Source organism: Chiloscyllium plagiosum, chromosome 16 (assembly GCF_004010195.1).
Source record: "Chiloscyllium plagiosum isolate BGI_BamShark_2017 chromosome 16, ASM401019v2, whole genome shotgun sequence".
Classification (NCBI taxonomy): Eukaryota; Metazoa; Chordata; class Chondrichthyes; order Orectolobiformes; family Hemiscylliidae; genus Chiloscyllium; species Chiloscyllium plagiosum.
The window spans coordinates 57,038,827-57,059,269 of NC_057725.1; the positions used below are offsets into that span (position 1 = coordinate 57,038,827).

Consider the following 20,443-nt stretch of genomic DNA (forward strand, 5'->3'; position numbering starts at 1 on the left):
TGCATCTAGACTAGAAGAGATTGAGGTTCACAAAGAAGAGGTATTAGATATACTGCAGAGTGTGAAAATAGACAGGTCCCCTGGGCTGGATGGGATCTGTCCTAGGATCCTCTGGGAAGCAAGGGAAGAGATCGCTGGGCCTTTGGCATTGATCTTCAAATCATCATTGTCTACAGAAATAGTGCTTGAGGACTGGAGGATAGCAAATGTGGTTCCCTTGTTCAAAAAGGGCAATAGAGACAGCCCTGGTAATTACAGACCAGTGAGTCTCACTTCAGTTGTTGGTAAAGTGTTGGAAAAGGTTATAAGAGATAGGATTTATAACCATCTAGAAAAGAATAATCTGATCAGGGACAGTCAGCACGGTTTTGTGAAGGGTAGGTCGTGCCAAACGAATCTTATTGAGTTTTTTGACAAAGTGACCAAACAGGTAGATGAGAGTAAACCGATTGATGTGGTGTATCTGGATTTCAGCAAGGCGTTCAATAAGGTTCCCCACAGTAGACTATTATACAAAATGCGGAGGAATGGGATTGTGGGAGACATAGCAGTTTGGATCAGTAATTGGCTTGCTGAAAGAAAACAGAGGGTTGTCGTTGATGGAACATGTTCACCTTGGTGTCCAGTTACTAACGGCGTACCGCAAGGGTCAGTGTTGGGTCTGCCGCTGTTCGTCTCTTTTATAAATGACCTGGATGAGGGCTTAGAAGGGTGGGTTAGTAAATTTGTGGATGACACTAAGGTTGGTGGAGTTGTGGATAGTGATGAAGGATGTAGTAGGTTGCAGAGAGACATAGATAGGATGCAGAGCTGAGCTGAGAGGTGGCAAATGGAGTTTAATGTGGACAAGTGTGAGGTGATACACTTTGGACGGAGTAATTGGAATGCAAAGTACTGGGCTAATGGTAAGATTCTTGGGAGTGCAGATGAGCAGAGAGATCTCGGTGTCCATGTACATAGATCCCTGAAAGTTGCCACCCAGATTGACAGGGTTGTTAAGAAGGCATACAGTGTCTTGGCCATTATTAATAGAGGGATTGAGTTTCGGAACAAGGAGGTTATGCTGCAGCTGTACAAAGCTCTGGTACGGCCACACTTGGAGTATTGTGTACAGTTCTGGTCACCGCATTATAAGAAGGATGTGAAAGCTTTGGAAAGGGTGCAGAGGAGATTTACTAGGATGTTGCCTGGTATGGAAGGAATGTCTTTCAAGGAAAGGCTGAGGGCCTTGAGGTTGTTCTCATTAGAGCGAAGAAGGTTGAGAGGTGACTTAATAGAGACATACAAGATAATCAGATGGTTAGATAGGGAGGACAGGGAGAGCCTTTTCCAAGTATGGGGACGGCAAACACGAGGGGACACAACTTTAAAGTGAGGGGAGATAGGTATAAGACAGATGTCAGAGGTAGTTTCTTTACTCAGAGAGTAGTAAGAGTATGGAATGCTTTGCCTGCAACGGTAGTAGATTTGCCAAGTTTAAGTGCATTTAAGTTGTCATTGGACAGGCATATGGACTTACATGGAATAGTGTAGATGGGATGGGCTTCAGATTAGTATGACAGAGCGGCGCAACATCGAAGGCCAAAGGGCTTGTACTGAGCTGTAATGTTCTATGTTCTATGTAATCTCTGAAATAAAACATAGATGATCAGAATCCTGTGGCTTTGAAAATTGAACAGAGTTGCGCCATGAATAAAGTTGCTGCTGCAATTGGTAAGCCTGCACAATGAGACTGACCCTGACCTTGTTGAAAGGAATTTATGAAGGTGGAAGTAGTTGTCTCATATTGAGGTCATAAGGAGTACTCTGTATGTGATTAAAATTAATGGGAAGGTCCGGTCAGGTGAGTGCGCTGTCTGTGAAGTTGGCATATATAGTTCTGAATTTCTGTGATTTTTGTTTCTGTAAATATGCTCAGTATATTACAATGAAATAAGAAACAGTCTGTTGCTGGAACACTGTAGTTTGGTATTTTTTTGAAGTTTCATCAGAAGGTGGGAAGAACAATGTGACGTGCGTGTTCTGTGTCTGAATAGCAAATCCTAAGTGCAGAGCATTTGAATAAGTTCTACGGTCCGGGTAGGATAGCAGAGTTATATAACTGTGGAAATATTTTCTCCTCTTGCACAATCAACTTCAATCAAAAAATTGTGGCAGCATGTTTTCTTTAGGTATGAGTTTGAATGGCAGAGTAGAGAGTTACCAGACTGCAGAACAAGGGATGTAAATGTACTGTTCTACCATTGATCCAGGTAGATTTTGAGTTTGTATATTAGTGAATTGATGGCACATTTTACGTCTTTTCCCATTCTTATTTCACTGCATGTTTCCTGTGAGTTAGAAATGGGATGCAATATTGAGCCTTCCTTTGGGTGTCAATATTTTTGAACGAGATTTCCCTCTTTCGTGTGCCTGGTTTGAGCCTGCCAGCTGTATAACAAAGTCACTAAATCATTTTGTGAAGCAGTTTTCTCTCCACAGACATTGACTCAAACTGAGTAATGCTCCTTCACACCTACCATCCTCTGTTAATGCCAAGAGTACCCCCTTTCCGCCCATCCCCTAATCAACTCTCTTTTAGTTTTCAGCCTAATGTTGACCCTGTGGGTTGGAATATAACAAGCACTTCTGTCCTAGTCTCAACCTGATTTTCACACTCATTTGGGGTAAACTTTCTTTTTCCGCAATGACAAAATGGACAGTGGAAATATATCATAGTTGGTCCATTTTCCACCATCCTGAACATAACAATCTACCTCACCTTTTCCAGCTGTGATCACTGGAGGTTGGGAGAGGAAGTCTTAATTGAGTTTCATCCCTTTAATCTGAGGGTATAAAGATTACTGTTTTCCCTAATATTTGTTAACGGAGCAAAGACAAGGGTGTGAACTGTTTGCTTACCAAGTCAGTATAACTGTTTGGAGAAGCTTTGCTTTGCTTTGTAGAATGAAAAATGCATATTTCATTTTGTATGCACTCCATGAAACCTCATTTCAATCAGTCAAGGACATCCACTGTGTTCCAGTCTGATGAACCTCCCATCACTTTGGAATGGGGTGGTTGTGCTTGGGTGGATGGTGAAGTATTAAATAAGCTGCCCTGTGGATACATTAGGTTTCCCTTTTCAGTGTTGTGTGTTGGGCCATTATGTTTCCTTTAGCTAATGGTGACATTTCAGATTTATCTCCTCACCCACATGAGCCACAAAGGTTCATCAAACACTATATAGGACAAACAGGAAGACAGCTAACAATCCGCATACATGAACATCAACTAGCCACGAAACGACACGACCAGCTATCCTTAGTAGCCACACACGCAGACAACAAGCAACATGAATTCGACTACTATCATAGGGCAAGCCAGACAGAGAACAGCCAGGGAATTCCTAGAGGCATGGCATTCATCCACAAACTCCATCAACAAACACATCGACCTGGACCCAATATACCAACCACTACAGCGGACAGCTGAAACTGACAACCGGAAGCGGCAGGGACAGACCACTATAAACACCGGAGGAAACATCAAAGAAGCGCTTCGCAGGACGCTCCCAAGCACTGATGATGTCGCCTAGCCAGGGGACGAAACATTTGCAACAAAAACTTCCAGCTCGGCGAACAGAACCACAACAACGAGCACCCGAGCTACAAATCTTCGCACAAACTCCAAAGATGTGCGGGTAAGGGTGAATTGGCCATACTAAATTGCCCCCATAGTGTTCAGGGATGTGTAGGTTAGGTGCATTAGTTAGGGGTAATAGGGTAGGGGAATGAGTCTGGGTGGGTTACTCTTCGGAGGGTCAGTGATAGTCACTCCCAGCTGTGTCGATGTTTGCAGTAGATAGCTTAATGCTCTAATGGGCAAAAGCAGCACCTCCTTAGTTAACTGAGCCTAGTTACAGTTCCTATGCTCAGTTCCTTCTATGGCTGCTACTGAGAGCATATGTTTGATTAACAATGATTAAGGGTTAGTTTGGGGAGGTGGGACTGTTAGTTGTAAGGTTATATGTGTATATGTTTGGAGAACAAGATTGGATTTGTCACCAAATAAGCTGCTCTCTCTCTCGCTGTCAAAGCTCATTTGTGAATGTCAAATTACGATGAAGATGCTAGAGGGTTGCCAGCACCTGTTACAAACTCTGACCAAACCACCAACTTTATATGATCTGGTTCGGGACCAATAACTTTTTTTTTAACTAGACAAAAGGTGAGGTCCAATGGACTTACCAGGAGAATAAAGCCACACGATTCCACAATTTTGAATAAACATGAGGACTTTACTATGCATGTTAGAACAGGCATACAATCCACAATATGTTTAAAAGTTATTCCTAGCACTCAGAATTAACATGTGATTAATCACTGTGATTGAATAACCCATAGGGCATATTATGCAACTTTCTTGAGCATTCATTATCCAGAACTGTTCAATGGCTGTAGGGCTTCCTAGAGTCTTCACTACGCAAAGCCAGTGTAGTTTCAGCAACACTGTTAATAGCAGCTCTGCTTACCATCAAGGTTTTGTCTTGCCTTTCCATTTCCAACTTACTGTGACCCCAGAATGCTCCATAGTGACCCATGAACCATCCTTTGTAACCTGTTGGAAACTTCACAATTAGTTCTGCCACAATGTCTACATTGCATGTAACTGATTTTGGATCAGCCAAATGTTGCAAGCCTTTTGTGGGATATAGGTGAATTGATGTTATTTCTGCAAATTATAAGTTCTGATACAGAGTAAATGAATTCACATTAGTCTATGATTGTTTTTCAGCTAAGAGCTAAGTTAGCAAAAATGGGAATTACATAAAGGAAGGACTTAGCATGAGACGTGATTACAGAACAATGGTAGAAATACAGGCACTAGATAAAATGCTGTGAAAAGAGGCCTTTATAAACATCTGTTTCCCACTTGTACAGAGACACAGGAACAAACCCCAATTAAAAGGGCTTAGTGATAAGATGCTGTGAGGGGCAGCGCAGATGGAGGGAGTAGATAATGGTAAGCAAAAGATGGGATGACGTCAAACAACCTTATGGGAGGCAGAGATAGGCATTTGTCACTGACAAGACCGGATAAACAGAAGTTGTGGGATCAGTCTTAAGGAAATGAGTGACGTAAGCAGAGGAGAGGGCAAACAATGGAATAAGAAAAAATATGGGGATTCAAACTGTATAAATTTCGAGAGTTTGTTGGATTTGGTGTGTATTTGTCATTGTCTTACTTGGCATTAGACATTGCACCCACTTGCAAGTGTACAAATAAAGCGGCACTACTAGTTCAGATTTTTGGTCTTGGACTGAAATTATTGAAGTGAGTGAGCTTTTGTTTCTCACACTTTCGTGTGTTCTGTACCCCGAAATGTCCCCAGTCACACAGCTGCTAACTTGCCCAGCGCAAACAAAAGGGGTATATCTGGAGGATTTTGCTACAAAAATGTGAACCAATTAGGTGAGGAGAAGGGGAGTGTTTTTGGGTGCAAAAGCAACTGTTGTTGTATTCTGAAGTGCTTTATCAGACTGATGCTTGTTTTCTCAACCTTTATTTCTCACAGTGAAGAAATCCCTGGGAATGCTTGATGTGAACAGTGGAACCTTGTCGAGAGCAAACAGCTATGCAGATGATCTTGACCTTATCGAGGGAGAGCCAGTACTGGCTCCCATCACACACGTTTCTCAGTAAGTGGCAGTGCTCGGTTGCATTGAATTGATTCTGCTGTGAGTTTTGGGAATGCTTTCGGGACCTGCTGCAATAACTGGTGTGGAGTCTGTTCCAAACTGCAGAGATAGACCCAGAATGTTTTGAATGGTGCATCCAAGGGCAATGGGTCTGTTTTACACCATAAAAGCCCCTGAAATTTTCAGGTAGGGTGTTCCAGACAGTTTACTATTAAATGCATTGTTGAGATTGTTAATAACTTTATTTTTGCAAATTATGGGTGGATTCAATTTCCCCAACAATCTTTTAAGCATCACAAAAAATGCTGGCTTGGAATCAAAGTGGACCTTGTGTAACAACAGTAACCAAAGAGAAACACTTGCAAGTAAAATATCCTGAAATGCAAGAAATGGATGTATATTATTGGATCAGCAAGAATATAATGGGAACATTTCATAATAAAGCTCAAGGTGGATTCTTCCTGATCCTGGCCCTACCAAACCCCCTCCCACAAATGACTTGCCGAAATATAATTACTGAAAGGAAATTGGATGGGGAGGTGCACAAGCCCTTAAGGGAGATTTTCCAAGTTTCTTTCCTCCTTGGTTTGAAAATCCAGTGCATTTGCTCATGGCAGTGTGCCTCTCCCTACCCAATTTCCTTTTTACTGGCTACTGTTAGGCAAATCAGTGCATGTGGGCACAGGACCAGGAAAATCTACCCCTTCACATATCAAAGTTCTTACTCGTCAGTTCAGACACATAGGGAGTCATTTTAACCTTAACCCACCCAGCAGGGAGTTGACTAGATTGGATCAGATGCCCCTTTCATATTGCAGCTGATTTTACATTTCATTGACTTTGATGAAAAGTAATACCGAGCAGAATGTAAAACAGGCATCTGATGTGACCCGGTCAAATTCTCGGCCCCATAGCCAGATTAAAATTACTCCCCTTCAGAGTGTTATCAAGCTTGATCAGACGTAATGCTATCTTGTTGCTTTATTTTTTTTTGTTTGTTAATTATTAATAACCTTTGCAATTCTTGTTGAGCTGTTTGTGGTTTCTGTGGATTTAAATCCTCAAGTATCACACTGGGTGTGAGCTGCTCAATTAACCACAAAGTTGAAGCTGTCAGTGCAGATGGAAAGCTCAGTCAGTGGTGGGCTGGAACATAAGTTTGTGCCTATGAGTGTATTATAGAAGAACTTGAACTTTTATTGTTTGTTTGAAAGCAATTGCACATTAAAACAATCCCTTATGGATTGCTTGGGTCTCAATCGGATATTGTAGTGGCTTGGAGAAATTCAATTGAAAACATTGTGACTGGTGAGATACCATCGCTTCTCCTTCATTCTAGTTCTTAGTAACAACATGACTATATGTGGATTATAACCAATTATTATAGCTTTCTACTCATTGTAATCTTGAGAACGAGTGTTTCACTCAGATCAAGAATTTTCAAACAAGTAGGAAACTACCAACAAGTAGTTCCTTGTTGGTAGCTCTGGTTCTCTGTCTTTGTTGTGGCCTTTTCTCCAGGTAATTTGGGCCTTTAGTCTGACAGATTTGTTTTCATTGAATCAGTTAGTCCACAGTGAGTGTTTTCTCAAGGGGAAAAATTAGGATGTAGCTGAACTTTCTCCCTGAATTTCAAATTCAGAAAGAAATTAATCAATTCCAGGAACAAGAGATTTGCTCATGTATTGAATTCCCAAACATTCTGCCTTTGTATTAAAATGTAACGGAATGTTCCAAGTAACATGGAACTTAGTTTAGCTGTATCATATACAAATTGGATTATTTTGCTAATGCACCAGCACAGACTTCAAACGAGGGATAAAGAGTCTCCTGTAACCTGTAACCTTATCTCGTGAATTGGAGAGAAGGTTAGGGCATTCAAACAAAGTACTAAATTAACTGTTCTAAGACAACAGAATAAGGTCACAAGAGACCTTGAGTGATACATTGAATACAAAATTCTGTTATTTTGAGTACCACAAGCTAATGTAGCATTTCAGCTTTTTTGATGGTCATTTCATTGAACATCAGAGCATGTGCCACCGTTGTGGCCTCAAACTGAGAAGAGCAAAATATTCATGTAATCATTATTGGAACCTTTACTTTGTGAATCATAATTCCATTTTCGGGTGGGAGACAGCTGATATCTCCCAGCTCAACCTTCTGTGAAGACATGCCTTCTACTATGGAACAACAATGACAACTGCCCGAAAGACTAAGTCCCAGAACCAGAGAAGATGGGGCTACTTGACTTAAAACGGAGCCAAGAACAGGAGCAACAAGGGGTAAGTGTGAATTGTGTCAAGAAAGGAGAAACCAGTAAAGCGGTAAGTGAAGTCTGGAGGTCTTACAGTGGGAAAACAGATTCCATTGGTGAAAACCTGGGAACAAACAGAAAGGATTCACGTGGGAAGAAATAAAAGTGAAGGCTGGAGAAAATTAAGACAATGAAGAGGTCTTGTTGCACATTGGAAAGCATCTCTAGCTCTGAGTCAGAAGCTCTGGGTGCAAATACCACTTCTGGACATGATAACCATGGAAAGTGTGTCATTATGGGGATAAAGCAACTTTATTATTAATCTATAAAGTTTTCCAATACACCTATGGCAGATGCGAAGAGGAGAGATTCCTGGTCAGCTAGAACTATTGGTAGCTTCAGAACAACAACCTCCCCAGGTTCAAAAGTACACGCACAAGGTTCTTACTATCATTTGCTGTGATCTGTATTTTCCAACTATGTAGGTCCTTTAGGGAATTATGTGGTCTGGTTTGTATGAGGATAGCCACTTTCCACTCAAATGAGAAGAGTCTTGTAAATGAGCTGTAGTTTATTCCAACTCTGCAATAATTTACAGGTTGTAGGGTAGGCTGTTCATTACTGCAAGACTGTGTCTGGAGAACCCAGCCTTAGCTTTCACTTTCATTAGATCCTACTTTACTCTCCCATCATGTCCTCATGGTGCAGTCATGGGAGAAAATATCATCATTTCAGCCAACTGGTTGTCCCCTTTGTAGTGATTTCTATAATTCTGTGAAAGCTTTCCTTTTATCAAGTCTAAGTTCAGAGCGAGGCTTGGAAATGTTGATGCTGAGCCGAGCGACAAAGATTGTGCCCTCTGAGAACTGGTCCAGAAACTCAGCCCACTATCCTGGGTGAAGTCTCTCAGCTTGATTCATGTTGGTTCATCTGGGTTTTACTCCATATAGTTCAAGGAAAGATCAGCTCTTTAGGTGAGCTCAATAGAATTATGATCAGCTCTGACTGAGGTTCTCTGTTCACATTTTCCATGGAACCAAAGGAGTTAGTGGAAGAAATTGAGTCTATTAAAAATGGCATAAACATGGAGCAAGCCTCTCCACATAGTGCAGGGAGACTCTGGTTATGGTCTTACAGTGAATGTGTAGACAGGATTTGTAGACAGGAGCTTGTAGATAACTGACTAATTGTTCAATAGATTCAATTATCATTGTCATTTATGAAGGAAATCTGTGGGTTGCCACTTTGAGTTGCAAGCTGGAGCACAATTATCTGGAATTACATTATCGTGGCTACACTGGATGCAAAGTTCCTGCGTCTTTTGGCTTCCCTTTGCAAATTACTCCCCTACCATTGGATTCCCCACCCTTGATCTATCTCTTTGTTATCTTCAGTCCATGCTCCTTACCTGCTCAGTTCTTAGTGTTTTGTACATAGCAGCTGCTGATGTGAAACCATGAACACTTAACTACAGGGGACTGCATCTTTTATGAGGTTCAACCTTTATAAAGTCCAGTAACTTTGCCACCACATTTCTGTGCTCTGTTTGGAGGCAGGGAAGTGGTTGGCAGCAGGGCACTGCCCCCCCGTGGGAAAGGAAACTTGCTCAGTAACAGTGCTGTCCCACCCAATTTAAATGTCTTTGATGCGTATCTAAATCCATCCTGCACCCGCCCAGTAAAACGAATCAATGGGAAAAAAACAGGGACACATCCCTACTTTAAAAGAAAACCCAAAACATGAGAAGAAAAAGATTAGAGAAAAGTAACTTTCCCAAAGGGATTAAGTCAGTATTTATAACTTCAAACTGACGCATTCAAAAATAAAAATAAACTATGATGTAGAAGCAGTTTGAATGCGACTTTTAACTGGTAATTATGTTTCATGATATTTTCCATGTTTGGAGACTAATGTGGTGGGATGTTAAAGTGGCATGTTGAGTATTCTCTGTTCCTAAAAGAATGAAGTTGGTTTTGACAATATTTGCATGACAGTTCTGCAATGAGAGGCACATGCATGCATACATCAGACACACATATCTTAGGTATATGTAAAATGCATGCTCTTGTACAAGATGAAAATTCTGAAGGGTGAAGTAAAAGTGTTAAACTTTTTATTTTAATGGTATTTAAAGCTTTTCATTGGAGACAAATGTACTTGGCATGCTATCAGTCAACTTACCAGTGAACAAAAGAATTCTTCACTCAGTAAGTAGACATTCCTCATCAGGAAATCTGCACCCCTTGCTCGAGAGGGGAAAAGAAGCATGTTCATCTATTTTGGCTTCAAAGAGTCTTCAAAGGGTTCACTTAAAAGATGTTTAATTTTGAACAGTTGCATGCAATTTATTGATAATGAAAGCTGATGACATCATGTCCATGACATTGTGTTCAATTCCAGTTGACAAGTGGGTGCTAAGAACACACATGCGTTTTAACTAAGCTTACATTGCAATAAAACCAATTGATGTGTGATGTTGATACAGCAGTTTGCAGTCAAACTTTAATTCTGCCAGTACCCTTTCTAAGGTTTTCTGTAATGTCTCGTTTGGTTTCGTTAAAAAAATCTGATGCTTGTTTTCTGGTTCAGTGCACAATGGAGACAATGAAAAGCTCTACATAGTTTGATTTCTTGAATTTAAATCATTAAATGTATTTACAGTTGAGGGTGTTATTATAGTTAGTGAATGGCTATGTTTTTAACAATGCCCTGAAAGAATATTGGGTTAAGTTTGGTAATAGCATAACATAGCCATTCTTCTGTTAGGTTGAGTTTTAGATTGTTCAGCTTTAATGCTATGTTTGAACAGTTCTTGCTGTTTGAGTTTTTTGAACAAAATTTGATTCCACTGTCAAAGTAGAAGGTTAGTTGGGCTTGACACCAAAAATAGTCACTTGAAAACTTTACAGATGAATTATAGGGTTTACAAAACTCCAGTCTTTAATTGAATATCCCATTCCACTATATTTAAATACAGCATTTCTGAACCTCATCCTTACATTATTGGAGTTGACTTTATAGAAAGGCTAATCCATTTCCTTTGAGGCCTGGGAGAGAGAATAATAATTAACTCAAGCACTTTACTTGAGCTTTTTGTTCAGGTGACAGCAACGGTTGATTAGAGTACTGCAATTTCTGTGATGTACATGGACTTCCAAAAGGCATTTGATAAAGATCATTTCATAAACACAGCAGCAGAGTTGAAGTGCTTGGAATATTAAGGTCATGAGCAACATGGATGTGAAGTTAGATGAGTGGGTGTAAATGGAGGGGTGTGGTGGATACTTGGTTTTTGTATCAGAGGAAGGTGTGCAGTGGGGATCTCTGGAGTTGGTATGAAGACCATTGTTTTCTTGTTATGTTTTTATGACCTAAACTGAAGTACAGGAAGAATTTCACATTTGAAGGTGACACAACTTGGAATTGCTGGGAACTGAGAGAAAAATAATGATAGATGTCAAGGCCAGATGGCCAGGAAGGTAGAATGAGTAGATACCAGACTGAGATTTAATAGGGGATATTATAATGGGATCAATTTTGGAAGAAGGAATGAGCAGCGGTAATGTAAGTCTAAAACCAGTCTAAAGAGGGGGTGGGAACTGAAAGGTCTGCGGTTATGCATGCACAAATCATTGGAAGTGGCAGGACAGTTTGAGGTAAGGGGTTAGTCATATATGTACTGCATCTTTGCATTTCTAAATGAGATGCATCAATTACAAAATGCAGGAAAGCTTGTTATTAACCTTCGTAAAATGTTAATTTGGCTTCAGCAAGGAATTGAGTCCAATTCTGGGCACCACACTTTAGATAGGATAGGAAGGCTTGAGAGAGATTTTAAAATATATTTACAATTTTGTTTTATTTGCCCATTCCTAATTGTTCAGAGGGCAGATTAAGAGTCAACTACATTGCTTTGGGTCCGGAGTTGTAATGTAGGCCTGACCAGGTAAGGACAGCAATTTCCTTCCCAAAAGTGCATTCGAGGGTTTTTTCCAACTATTCTTTCATGGTTAATTTTAGACTCTTAATTCAATTTTTTCCCACCATCTGCCATAACAGGTTTTGAGCCTGGGACCCCAGATCCTGGGTCTGCTGGATTACTAGCCCTGCAGCAACATGTCTAGTCCATCAGTTTCTCATTAATGTTTCTGGGGATTAGGAATTTCAGTTATGTGTCTGCATTAGTGAAACCAAAGTTGTTTTCCTTAAAAATGAAGGTTAAAAAGTATGTTTGATAAAGGTAATCAAGACTATAAAGGGTCTAGACGGAGTAGACCCTTTGGAAAGACATTAATTTAAGATGACTAACAAGCAAACTAATGGGAGGCACAGCAGCTCAGTGGTTAGCACTGCTGCCTCACAGTGCTAGGGTCCCAGGTTCAATCTCAACCTGGGGCGACTTGCTGTGTGGTTTGTACATTTGCTTTATGTCACCATGGGTTTCCTTTAGGTGTTACGGTTTCCCCGCACAGTCCAAAGATGTGCAGGTTAGGTGGATTGGCTGTGCTAAATTGTCCACAGTGTCCAGGAATATACAGGTAAGGTGAGTTAATCTTTGGGCAGGGTTACAGGGATAGGGGAGTGAGATGGGTCAGTGTGGACTCAATAGGTTGAATGGCCTGCTTCCATGCTGTAGTGATTTTATGATGTAACAAGAGGGAGCAAAGTTTTAAACAGTGAGTGATCAGGAGCTGGGTTGCACTGCCTGAGAGTGTCGTGGATGCAAATTCAATTGTGGCTGTCAAAAGGGACTTGGATAAGCACTTGAAAAGAAAGCAATTTTCAGGCCTGTAGGAGAGGGTGAGGTATAGGTGAGATGCAGTGGGTTAAGTAGTCTCCTTCAGTTTTGTAAACATTCTATTGAACATTGCTGCACATGAGGAAACTAATAGCAGTATTAAGCGAAAGGATTGAAGGCATTTTCGAATGTGATAAATGGCAGACTGTCGAACAACATTCTCTTTTAAGATATAGGTATGCTTCATTAGCGAGGAATAAGATGTAAGCAGCACCTTGCAACTACACAGCTTCACAGGAATATTGCTGTCCAAAACTGTTTAATCGGATGATGAAGCATCTGTTTGTCTGTCACTAGATAGCTCTTCGCCTTGCAACTGGAGGGGGACAATGGCGAAGCAAAGATAGGAGCTTTAGCAATTTTTAGCAGAAATGTGATTGCTGGAAGGAGAATGTCATATGATGAACCAGGGTTGGTAACCCTAACTGCTGTGCCCCACATCATTTTCCACCAACTCCCCACTTCTCCAGGGGAGAAAATATTTCCTAGTAAAACTTTGGAAAGATGTAGGAAAATTATTGTGATAATAGCCATATCGAAGGTCATGAAAAAAGTCCCAGGCAACAAAGAAGTGACAGGTCAGAACGCTGAGGCTGCATAAATGTGAAGCGAAGTTGGTATATATTGTTTCTTTTATCAGGGTTTATTATACTGTAACCAAGAAAATGTAATGATGTTTGAGAGAGAGGTGACTTCCACTTAATTTGATGGACTTGTTTGGTTACTTTGTAGAGCGTAAGTACTAATCTGAAGTGCATCAGCATAAGAAAGATCCTGAACCTTTGAACTCAGGAATAAACAGCTTACCTAAATTAGTTTTAGGGTGGCACTTACAATGGGAATCCATTCAATACATATAGCACCTTTGGTGACATACTTTGAATATGGATGATGTCTTTTTAAATTGTATAGTCAAAAATTCTGGTGCCACAGTCAACATTTATGTTGAACTTCTGTATTATTTTATTTACTGGATGTTGCCATATCAACTTATTTTCCCCTCACCTGTGAGAACCAGTGCAGTTCCTTAAAGCATCTTCTCAAATCTGAGGCTTTTAAACACTGGAGGAATCCTGACTCTTTTTTAACCCTTTCCTTAGTGTCCTTTTAATGTTGGAAAACAGAAAGGGCACGGCTATGGTAAGGGACTAACAGACTGGACGTCACAAAGTCAAATTCTACTGGGCAGATTATGGGCTAGCAGTGAGAGGTAGCCATGAAAGCAGTTGGGTTATTGTAAGAATCCAACTACACCCCAAATCTCATCAGAAAACTGAACCTTCACACTTTTGACTGGCCTGATTTCATGTGACTAGAGTTCCAGACTACATGATTGCTTAATACCCTTAAAGTGACCAGAAACGCACAATAATCACTGCTTTCCTCATGTCACACATATTTCAAGATCAAATAATTTTGATATAAATTCATTTTTAGTAATTGTAAGATGAATAATTGCAATGTAACCTAGCTATTGAGCTATGGCTGTTTCTAATAACTATAGAGTGGCATGTTTTATTCCTCCCTATGGTTGAATCTTACCAATGGAATTCGTTTATTCAAATTACTTAAACTAAGGATTATTAAATGCACTTGGTTAACAAAACCACTGGAAATGACTTAGAGTGTTGTCAGAATAACCTAAAGAATAGAATCACACCCAAACTAAAGCATTAACTAACTACATTTGAAACCGAAGGCATCTTTTCTGCCTGAATATTAATTCTGCTTCCTCTTCAGAAATGCCGTCAGACCTGCTGAGTCTTTCCAGCAATTTCTGCTTTTGTTTCTGATTTCCAGCATCTACATTTCTTACTGTTTCATCTTCTCTGCCTGTTTATCATGCAGTGGACATGGTTCAATCTGATTTTAAATTGCATGATTATTCCTACTCTTCTGTCTTTTTGCATATCAAGACATTATGTAAATTCTTCCCTGAACCTCTCCCCTCCAATTATGTTCGTGTGGACCAGATTATAAATAAAACCTCCTCTAATTCTTGATATCGTATAAAAATCTAATGAAAAGTTCATGTCAGTAATTTAAAGAATCACATAGTGTGAAGGGAATAAAAAAGATGTGAAGAGAATGGGCACTTGAATTTAATGTTTTATGGATTGGGAAGAGCCCTACAATCTTAAATTAACATTAACTCTGCTCTGTCAGTCACCCAGTGAATCCACAGCACGGGAGTCGTGCCATTTTCCCTCATGTGTTTGTAGAGTGACGTTATCAATCAGTTTCGCTCGGGCGCTTAGAAATGTGTACATACAGTCTGTTCTGATATAACGCGATAGTTCAGTTCCTGTGCAATCCTGCATTATAACAGAGTCGTAGCACCAGTTAGCCCAGTGGGATCAGAATCACATTGTAGCCAATACAGGTAAGAAAGTTTGCATTTTACAAATATTAGTCTAAATTCTTCAATCTCATTATAGCCAATTCGCGTTGAAGAAACATGCATTATAGCAGAACCAACCATATCTGCATGCATATATTTGGTCAAGTTGCAACCTTCGCAAGTTAAGTCAGTGCAATGCTCTTTCAAGGCATGGTTCGACTAACAGCAGGAGCTAAGATGCAGGGAATGCAGCTCAATCTTGTGTAGGACTACCGTGTGGGCGGCACGGTGGCACAGTGGTTAGCACTGCTGCCTCACAGCGCCAGAGACCCGGGTTCAATTCCCGCCTCAGGCGACTGACTGTGTGGAGTTTGCACGTTCTCCCCGTGTCTGCGTGGGTTTCCTCTGGGTGCTCCGGTTTCCTCCCACAGTCCAAAGATGTGCAGGGTCAGGTGAATTGGCCATACTAAATTGCCCGTAGTGTTAGATAAGGGGTAAATGGAGGGGTATGGGTGGGTTTCACTTCGGCGGGTCGGTGTGGACTTGTTGGGTCGAAGGGCCTGTTTCCACACTGTAATCTAATCTAATGTAATCTAATCTAATCTAATCTAATCTCTGAGGACTAAAGAATGCTCGGAATACACACTGGGTCTGAAAGCATCGGCTACAGAGGAACAGATTTAATCATTCATCAGAGACCACAACCTGGATTTCACCTTGGGATTGGGAGGTAATGTCCACGTATCAATCCTGCAGCACATCAGCATCAGCAATACAACACAATGCATTCCGCAAATGTCAATCAATGGGAATGTGGCTGAGCAAGATGCAAACGAGGTGCCAATTGTGGCACACATGCAGGAAGTGAGTGCAGGCTGAAATAATGCAAGGTAAACAGAAGTTATTACATGGCTAATCATTGCCTTGCTGAATGGTGCAGGGAGGAGAAAGTGAGGGCTGCAGATGCTGGAGATCAGAGCTGAATTGTTGCTAGAAAAGCGCAGCAGGTGAGGCAGCATCCAAGGAACAGGAGAATTGACGTTTCGGGCATAAGCCCTTCTTCAGTGAATGGTGCAGGGAGTAAATCATTGCTCCATCACAGATAAGGTGCATAAAATTGGCCAAACCTTCACCAGGAAGGGAAGCAAAGCACCATGTTTCAATCATGCTATTTTTCACTCGCTTAGATGTACCAGAGGGGAAGGCCAGCAAAATAAAAGCCAGCAATACTTAGAAATGAGTGTACTGGTCTTATTGCAGCTCTGTTTTGAGATATACAAGATGAGTCAGGCCTCTAAGTGTCACTCGCAGGTGTTACTGTTTTTTTACCTTTGAGGTGGAAAATGACTCAATGTCTAATACGTTTCAGCCAACGTGCACCAGATTGCTTTCAGCTCCCACGTCCCACCTTATAAAACCCTCTCCTTCGCCCCTCCCTGACTTGTTAGTAAATCCTCTCTATGAGCTGAGCAGACTGATGAGCGGGTTCTGGATTAGCTTCCCCCTCTGATCCTGCTTTGAAACTTGGAGCGTGTTTTGGAGACATCAGGACCCAGACACCATCCGGGAACGCATTCTTCAAAATGCACCAGCCCCAGTGCTAACCCTCCAAAGCATTTGGAAAATTGAGCTCTACTTTTCAGAAAGCGGGACTAACAAGATTTTGGCCCTTAATGTCAGCTGTTTCCCTTTCATTCCCTGTGTGGTGCTGGTCCCCATTTTAATTTCATTTTATGTTTCAATATTATTTCTGTTGCATCTGCAACTGTTAATTTTTTTATTTTGCTAATTTCTCTAATTTTTCTTTGACAATGACTGTACTTTTGCCCTGCCTTCACTCTATTGCTATATTCATTTCCTCATTGGATATGTGTGTATTATCTCAATTATCTTTTTAAGCACCTACTTTTTATTAAGCATTTTGCAGATCACTTAGCCCCTTGGCTCCCTTTCTCTGACTGCAGACATTCCATCCTAACTCTTGTTTTGCTATTTCTTACCTTTACCAAGGTGATTGTAGCCCTTAACTTGATAAAGGAAAAACATCCAAAACAGTATAATCTACCTTGCATCTCGATAGGGATACAATGATTACATCAGTTAGGAATATATTGAGTATTTTGGGATGTGGCCAAAAGGTTGAGGATCACAGTTCCTTTTGTCCTATTATTTCTGCTGAATGAAAAGCTATTGAAATCACCAGCTCTGTTTCTATTTTATGCTCTGTTTAGATACGCACAATGTATGCCCCTTGGGTACTGACAGCACTGTGGTGCAAATCATGATTCCTAAGATAGAGATTGTTTCCATGTTTTCTGATAATTTCCTCCACTCCCTTCAAATTGTAAGCACTTCCCCACAGAAGGCTTTTCCTCTGTCATGCTCTAGCCGGATCTCATGGGACGTTGGGTCAAGGTACTTAGTAAGAAGTGCAACCTCTTCAAACGTGAAACAGATGGAACTGCAACTATCTGCTGTAATAGTGTCTGGAAGATGAAAGTACACAGCCAAGTCTTCAGGAGTGGTCTGGTAATGAGATGAAAGATTCTGAACTACGCAGGTGCCCAGACATCTCTCCAGACCTCAGACTTGTGGTGTAAATGAACAAATACATTTCGCAGCTGGCTTCAGTTTTTATGTTGCAATTGGGATCTTCACTTCCTATTCAGGGTGTAGTTAACAAGTAGGTGATAGGTAACGAGTGCTAATGAGTCACGTTCTTGTCATCTCCAATCTTTTGCATCGATAGAGAAGATGGAAGCTTGGGAAAATGCCCTCACTGCCTGAGCAAGGGAACTGAGTAGGAAGGTGGATACCCTGAAGGTTGAGAAGATTGGAATTAGAAGGTGTAATGATCAAGCTAATTATCGTCCAATAGCTTTGGAAGAAAAATAATACAAGTGTGCAGGTTGAGGACATACATCAACAACAACATTTATTTACCACTATTAACATGATAAAACATCTCAAAACATTTACATGAGGTGTTATGCAACAAAACATGATGCTGACTCAGTTTGTTATGATCCCAGCCGTTGTTATTAGTAGGCAAGTCCGATCCCAGGCCGAAATCTGATCCAAGAGATGTTTTTGTTTTCTTTTGGTTTTAATGTGATAGTTTTTTTTTATTGAAACACAAACACATAATTCTGCAAAAATACAGAAGTTTATTACGTAAAATAAATGAAGATAAAATAAAGTAAGTTATCTTGTCGATGATACACAGTATTGCTACTGAGTGTTGGTACTGGAGAGAGTAGATGCTTGTGGATATGGTGCCAGTCCAGCAGAATATTTTGCCCTGGATGGTGTTAAACTTCAAGTGTTGTTGGAGCTGCATCCATCCAAGCAAGTGGGGAGTATTCCATCACACTCCTGACGTGCCAAATAGATGTTGTTGTCGAGAGTTTGGTGCTGGAAAAGTACAGCTGGTCAGGCAGCATCCGAGAAGCAGGAGAATCAATGTTTTGGGCGAAAGCCCTTTCCTGATGAAGGACTGATTTCCAGCATCCTCACTTCCTCTTTATAGATGTTGGACAGGCTTTGGAGAGTCAGGAGGTGAGGTGTACGCTGCAGGATTCTTAGCCTCTGACCTGCTCTTGGAGTCTCAGTATTTAACTAGCTTTGAGGAGAAAGTGAGGTCTGCAGATGCTGGAGATCAGAGCTGAAAATGTGTTGCTGGAAAAGCGCAGCATGTCAGGCAGCATCCAGGGAACAGGAGAATCGATGTTTCGGGCATAAACCCTTCTTCAGGAAAGCCCTTTCCTGAAGAAGGGCTTATGCCCGAAACGTCGATTCTCCTGTTCCCTGGATGCAGCCTGACCTGCTGCGCTTTTCCAGCAACACATTTTCAGCATTTATCTAGCTTTGTCCGGTTCAGTTTCTCTTCAATGGTGACTCCCAGGATTTTAGTAGTGGGGGAATTCAATTGTAATAAGCCCACTGAATATCTAGTGATAATGGTTAGACTCGCTCTAGTTGGAGATGGTGATTTGCCTGGCATTTGTGTGGAGCTAATGTTGCTTGTCAGCTCAAAGCTGGATATTATCAAGGTCTTGCTGCATTAGCATATAGACTGCTTCAGTATCTGAGGAATCATGAGTGGTGCTGAACATCGGGGAGTCACCAGCAAACCTCCCCACTTCTGCCGTTATGTTGGAGGGAAGATCTTTGATGAAGCAGTCAAAAATGGTTGTACCAAGGACATGACCCTGAGGAATTCCTGCACTGATGTCCTGCACCTGAGATGGCTGACCTCCAACAACTACAATCATCTTCCTTTGCACAAGGTATGACTCCAACCAAGGGAGAGTTTTCCTCCAATTTCCATTGACTCCACCTTTGCTCGGGCTCTCTAATGCTACACTCTATGACATGCGGCCTTAAAGTCAAAAGCAATCATTCTCATCTAACCTCTGGAACTCAGCTCTTTTATCCACGTTTAAACAAAGTCCGTAATGATGTCAGGAGCTGGTGGAACCCTAACTGAATGTAAGTGAACTAAGCAAGTACTGCCTGATAGTACAGTTGATGACATCTTCCATCACTTTACTGATGATATAGAGTGGACTGATAGTGCATTACTTGGCTGAGTTGGATTTGCTCAGCTTTTTGTATATGGAGCACATATCCAGAGTATTGTTAAGACAACATCTCACATACTGTGTAAAATTTTAGTCCCCTTATTTAAATCAGGATTTAAATTTATCAGAGGTAATGCAGCAGAGATTTACTAGATTGATATCAGAGATAGATAGCTTGTATTACGAGGGCAGGCTAGGCATGTTTCTGACAGAATTGAGAAGACTTATACAGTTGAAGTGTATAAGGTTCTGAATGATCTTGACAAAGTGGATGTGTTAAGTACATTTTCTGTCATGGGTCAGTCCAGAACTAGGGAACATTGTTTTAAATCCAGGGATTGCCCTTTTTTGGAGAGAGCTGAGGAGACTTTTTTTGTTTCTCTGAGGATTGTACAATTGTGGAACTCTCTGCCTGATGGTGGTGGAAGCAGGGTCATTGAACATGCTGAAGACAGAGGTGGATTGATTCCACTGCCCAACAAGGATCTTGGTTCAATAAAAACCGAAAAACTGTGGATGCTGTAAATCAGAAGCAAAAACAGAAATTGCTGGAAAAGCTCAGCAGGTCTGCCAGCATCTGAATGAGACAAATCAGAGTTAATGTTTTGAGCCGAGTGACCCTTACTCAGACCCTGAGGCAGAATTTTACTTCATTAACTGTAGATAAGAATATGGAATTTGAAACACAAACATATCAACTATGATTTTATTGAGTATCAGAATGAAAGGCCGAAAAGTTTATTTCTGCTCCTGTTTTGTGTGTTTATGTGTAACCTAGTGTGA

At 40.9% G+C, this 20,443-nt stretch overlaps 1 protein-coding gene across 10 annotated transcripts in view; it reads left to right on the forward strand.

The window, feature by feature from the left end:
* Positions 1 to 20,443, forward strand: part of LOC122557942 (potassium voltage-gated channel subfamily KQT member 1) — a 682,968-nt gene that overhangs the window by 275,020 nt on the left and 387,505 nt on the right. For all 10 annotated transcript variants that reach the window (XM_043706183.1, XM_043706187.1, XM_043706188.1 and 7 more), the window contains one exon: positions 5,558 to 5,681. In XM_043706183.1, the coding sequence (XP_043562118.1) occupies positions 5,558 to 5,681 (124 nt within the window). The remainder of the gene's footprint in view (positions 1 to 5,557; positions 5,682 to 20,443) is intronic.